Genomic DNA, 5,951 nt, shown 5'->3' on the forward strand with positions numbered 1-5,951 from the left:
AAATTCCCCGCTCAAAAGTTCTTGTCTCTTGCACTGATTTTTTCCTTTAACATTGTGAAGCTCTACTTAGAACCTTCTTAAGATCCAATAGTGCAAAATGCAAATTCTTGCAATTTTTTGACTGGTCTTAAGATTTTGATCAGGAATGTATATATATATATATATATATGTGTGTGTGTGTGTGTGTGTGTTGTTGTGAAATTCCTGCTAAAATATGTGTTATAGTTGTCCTGTGATGAGTGGTCTTTGGCGCCCTCCACTGGTAGGCTGTAAATGTGACAGGAAACTGGAAATTCACCACAGTCTGCAGAGGAGCTAACCACACTATGTTTGTGCTTTGAACCACTCATTTGCAGTAAAGTACCACTTCATCCAATCCATTGGCCTCTGAGACTGTTTAAGATGGGATGGGTACCCAACAGTAACATATATATACATGTATATTGTATATTGTGTGTGCATATAAATGTATATAGGTTTAATAATATCCCCTGTATAGATATAGTTATATGTTCAATAGCCCCCACCCCTTATATAAATGTATTGGTGTATAAACAGTATGTTCATCGATGTGAATATAAAAACAATTAATCAAAATCGGTTAAATGTGAATGTTTGTGCTCTTCATTCAGAAAATCCACATCACATCTACATTTCAGGATCTGGTTATTACAGACACAGATTAAATGTTAAATATGACTATTTCTATATTTATCACCACAGTAATAGTGTTACACACGTTAGTAGCTCTATACACTCAAAAGATTATGTTGGTTTGGTGCTTACCATAAAAATTCAAGGAGTAAACAGTTTTAGTAATCACATTAAAAGTTACAAACATTGTCTTTTGTGCCTGTTTGTTTTTAAAATATTTTAGTGTGTGTGAATGACAGGCATTAATTTAAAACACTTCGTAAAATGGTGCTTTATGAAGTTCAGTCCATTCCCTGTATTAGTTAAAGGTGAAGGAGTCTGCCACACCCAATATAGTGGACGCTCTTATGTATCGCTGCAACAGGCCAGCCTACTCAACTAGGAATCTACGTTTTTAGGCCTAAGACAGCACCAGTCTTTGAGGTGCCTACAGTATATTATGTCTATGGTGGTGGATAACAAGCTAACTTCTTCTTGTTTGCTAGCGCTCCTTACCAAACTCCCAGGTCACCTAAACCCGACCAATTAAATATTAAAATCAAATTCTGTCCTGGGTCCGTGTACTTTTTGGTCATTTGATTTTCCTTTTAAAAACAAAAAAGAAAAAACTAAAAACGTTCGGTTATTTGTTTTTTTCATTTTCAGAACAGATATTGAAAAAGAAAAAACGGATTATTATTCGTTTGTTGTTTTAAAAACTGATATTGGAAAAACGAAAAATGGATGGTTTTTCTTTTTTTGTTTTATACTCCAAAAACTTACCGTTGTTCTTATTTTTGGCCAAACCAGAATTACTTTTTTTTTTTTCTGATTCAGAGAAACGTTCCCGCATCGTCCCGGACCACGTTACACACTGGGATGGATCAGTTTGTTGTTTTTCGTAAAAGCAAACGTTTGTGTCTGAGAGAAGAGGACATGACTGCAGACAAACTTGGTCAAATTTTTCAGGTGAAAACTAGCAAGTGCATATGTTTCACTAGTTAACAGTTCATTGTTTTTGTCCTGACCTGTTATTTCTTAAACGTAACCTAGCTAGCTGGCTACGTTACCTCGTCGGCGCTAACTGCAGAGTGTATTGTTTTTATTTATATAGCTAGGCTACCTAATTTCTTTAAAACATTATTAAACTTACTTCACTTTGAATGGTCTGATAATGGAACGAGTAAGCATTTTTACTTTCTAACAACAAGACAGCCTCAATAAATAAACGTTAGCTAACTAGCTTTATATGTCTTTAACAGGTGTCTGCTGATACGCTGTTTATCACTGATGATTCAAACGTAGCACTGTTTCCTGGACCTTCTGGTGCTTTTAGCATGTTAAGCCTTTATCCACAAGGTCACTATGAAGTCCATGGTGATGAACTTGAAGGTGCAGCAAGTTTCACAGCAGGTTCCACAGGACGTTTTTCCTTTATGAGAATGCCACCCACTTCGACAAGTTCATCAGCTACCCATCTCCTTTCTTCCACCATGGTCAGACCAAATACAGTGAAAACATTCCAAAGGTGTGGTAAATATATATATTTACATCTCATCTGATGCTATATTGTGAGATCTAAGTAAAAAGAAATACGAATAGAATATATTTTGGTGTAGGGTTGATTTGTCCCATGCTAAAATGTAAACTATACGTTAAAATATAGTTCTTTCAGTAGCATTTGTATCTATTGCTGACATGGAAGTGCAAATGTACAGACACACCTAGTGTAGTGTCTGTAGAGAAGTATCGCGAATGAAATATGACAGAAGTGAAGAAATGTGAATCATACCTAATGCCAGCACATTACAGAGGTGGTTATTAGGTGGGATGGTGATTTTCAACATCTTGACCTTACTAATAGCGATGATTACAACGACAAAATCTGGGTAAACATTTTTCTTTTTTCATACCTTGGATTTTGGAAGAAACTAATAATGTTCATGTGTCTCAACACATTTGACTATTAAGTGTAAGTGGAAAACAAATTTACAACCTATGGTCTCATTTAGTTAACTTCATAAATAAATATTATATATAAATTTTTAGATTATATGATCTTTTGTTTTGCAGATCACTGTACATTGCTGAGGTCAGTGGTGGAAGGCTAATGGTTGTAATTCGCTTCTTGGAATGTGGGGCTAACCTCCAAAGAATAATTGGCAAAGTACAAGATGCAATCAAGAATTATGATCCCATGGTACTGACGGATACAAACGGAAATGCTATTTTAGAGTCCGAAGGGACAACAGGTGGGCAACAATATGCTGTAAATCAATTGCCTTTGTTTTTTGTTTTTTATTAAGACATTTTTGGTCTCCGTTTCATAGGTTCACAATATTGGAAACAGAATGCACGGAAGATTTTTGCCGTGCCAGAACAAGAGTACCAGGAACTGCAGGGTGTAAAGAAGAGAAGAATGAAGTATGTTGCTGCATATTATGTGAATGTAGAAACAGATGGGGATGGGGATGGGGAGGGGATATTTTGCTGTATTTTGTGGTGGTCTAGAAAGGTTTTACTCAATGCCGCTCCCAAAAAGTCCCTGCCATGCAGAACGGGAACATGGGTATTTTAGAAAGTCTAGCTAACTGGGCAGCTTATGCAAAAATTACCATTAATAACTTCAGCCATCTTAAGGTGTTACAGCATAAGTCATAAGTCAGAATATACGTTTCAACACAGCTGATACGATTTCGTATTTGCATGCATGTTTTCACTGCATACATTTAAATATATTTGTAGGTATAAAGATAACTACTTCTGAACTCTGACTTAATCCTGGAACATTAGAATGCTGTAGTGTTTGGTTATTTTAGGTTATACTGTGTGTAGGTGTAGTTGAGAAGTAGTAAATATTACCAGCTATGAAAAAAAGACAATTTGGCAATCTTGTATTTATCAATTGAAAGAAATATATTACAAAGTAATTGTTTTAATGTAACTAAATCACTGGTTAAAGTTGCAATTTTTCAAAGGCTTCAGGTACATTCTTGAATTAATTTCAGCTGTTTGTGCATTGCTTCCACATCTGTAAGAAAGACACCAAACTTCCATTTTCTTTAGAACCGACACTGTAGTTTGGTCTGTTTTGGACAAAAATGTCAGTCAACTATAAAAGTACTTTGCTTAACAATTTGAGATCACAAACACACGTCAATATGCACAGTGAATTTACCATCTGTTTTTATTTCTACACCTTCATCATTGAAGTGCTGGGAATGACCCACCAGTCCAAATAATAGCTGCTCTGTAGTGGTTCTTTGGGTTAATGCACACTTAAGAATGATGTGAAAGGAGGAAATTATGAGTGAACATTAGGCAGAGAAACAGAAGGACTACAGTTGTTATAAAACTGCAAAGTGTCCTAAATGATTAGTGGAGCTGACCAGATAGGCAGCAAATGTAGAAACAAGGAGATAGAATTAATATTATGACTTCACTGTGTACTTTATTAATTTAAACATTAAAATGACTTGTCATTTCTCAGCCGAAAAGATGACGAGAGTACAGCCCTAGGAGATATCACCAGTGCCATGGAGGAGTTGATTCTGGCATCCCAGAGCCTGCTGGCTTTCACAGCTGCAGTAAGAGAACTCACCGACCTAGCTGCTACCCAAAGAGTCATCCTCACTGCCCCTCAGCTACAAACCATCGAAGAAGGACTCTCCTGTGTGGTTTGTTTGAGTATGTACTTTGTTGAATTACCAAGAGTAAATTAAATGGTTTAATATTAAAATGGCAAAAATGGAATAACCAGCGCTCCAAAAAATATCTGCATGTTTTAATAAGGGCAGAGCATGCGGTTTCTTTTTTCTTTTTGGGAGTGCTGATTATCCTATTTTTAGGATTTCTCAGAACTGTGTTTCCATTTACTGTTTCTCCTTTTTTGTATTGGAGTTGTGCACACTACTTTTTTCTTATTCTTATTATTAAAATGGAACAATTGTTACTTAAATACAACATATATAAAGGAAGTTTCTTTGTCTTAAGTGACACCAGGGGCATAACTTTGGGTCCAACATTGGGGGCGGGGTTAGGCTCTCTGCCTATTTATGTATTTATTAAATCATTTACTTTTCTAAAAGGATTCAGGAGATTTTGGGTTAACAGTATAAGAAATACATAGTAATGCTTTTACTATGTATTTACCTAACTTTTTTGGCATTTACTTTGCACCTTCAACAGTTGAGAAAAGGCTTACTTTTTTCACATTTGTTCCAACAGTAACAAATATTTTACACTTTTAGAATCTATTATATGACACACCTATTTTATTTTATTGGGGGAGTTATCGTGATTGGATCAGATTATTGGGGGGGGGGGTCATAACCCCCCTATCCACCCCACAAATTACGCGGATGACTGACACAATTCATGCTGTGTACACTACATTACATGCAGATGCTTCATTTGTCTTTGGGTCATGTCATAGAAGAACCATTTTTGTAAATGCGATGTGTGAATGAATATAAAGATTAAAAAATTAAATAACTTATTAATTCCAAGTTAAAAAATTGTAATAACACACCTCTATTACAAACAAGTTATTTAGGTATCCAAAAGTGGTTCTTCTATAGTAGACTAGCATCACTGTAAGAAACCTTTGAGAATTCTTTGTTTTTTAGTGTATGACACAGCTGAAGCTGACTAATAACCCTTATCAATCCTTCCCCTTTTATCTTTACAGAATTTATTCTGGATCCAGTGTTTTCAGTGTTGCAAAAGCATCATTGGCTGCAAGACGTGTGGAGCAATGGCAGCAGTCCTACCAGCATTGTGCAAAATGTAGACAAAGCAATGTTAACCAACCAGCACTTACTGTAACTGGAATAACAGAAGTTATTTCAGTTTTGAAATCTGTCTTTACAGAGGAGTAGTTTGGTGAAGTTTGAGCTAAAACAAAAAAAACAATGTGAACTGAAAAAATATTTGTTCAACTTTGTTCTTTTACAGTAAACTGTCCTTTCAAAATGTGGGTTTTCAAACAAATTGTTGAGTTGTATGTATGAGGTGGAGTAATGCCTCTTGAAATGGAGCAAAGTCATGGTTTACTGCTCTAGAAAACAGTTCTGTAATATCAGGATATTTCTCTGCAAAACAGTTCTCAACAGCTAGTTTGTCCTGTTCAGCTGTAAAAGGATCAGCTCCAAATATGGAGTATGTTGTTAGGGATGATCCGAGGTGGTGTTTGTAGAGATCTGCTGCTTCAAGTGCATAAGGCAACAGTTCTGGAGAAATTCTTCGAGGACACCCTGTATCAGCCAACAGGTTTGGTATCCCTTTTCCTGTGAAATAAAGCATATGGTGTTGTTTGA

General features: G+C 35.8%; 1 protein-coding gene across 1 annotated transcript; it reads left to right on the top strand.

The window, feature by feature from the left end:
• The first annotated feature begins 176 nt into the window (after positions 1 to 176).
• LOC108250650 lies at positions 177 to 5,951 on the top strand. Its single transcript, XM_025002672.2, has 5 exons — positions 177 to 2,161; positions 2,707 to 2,885; positions 2,964 to 3,057; positions 4,124 to 4,320; positions 5,324 to 5,951. The coding sequence occupies exons 1-5, from the start codon at positions 1,971 to 1,973 to the stop codon at positions 5,458 to 5,460; spliced, it is 798 nt and encodes a 265-aa protein (XP_024858440.2). The 5' UTR covers positions 177 to 1,970; the 3' UTR covers positions 5,461 to 5,951.

This window comes from Kryptolebias marmoratus, linkage group LG2 (genome assembly GCF_001649575.2).
Source record: "Kryptolebias marmoratus isolate JLee-2015 linkage group LG2, ASM164957v2, whole genome shotgun sequence".
NCBI lineage: Eukaryota > Metazoa > Chordata > Actinopteri > Cyprinodontiformes > Rivulidae > Kryptolebias > Kryptolebias marmoratus.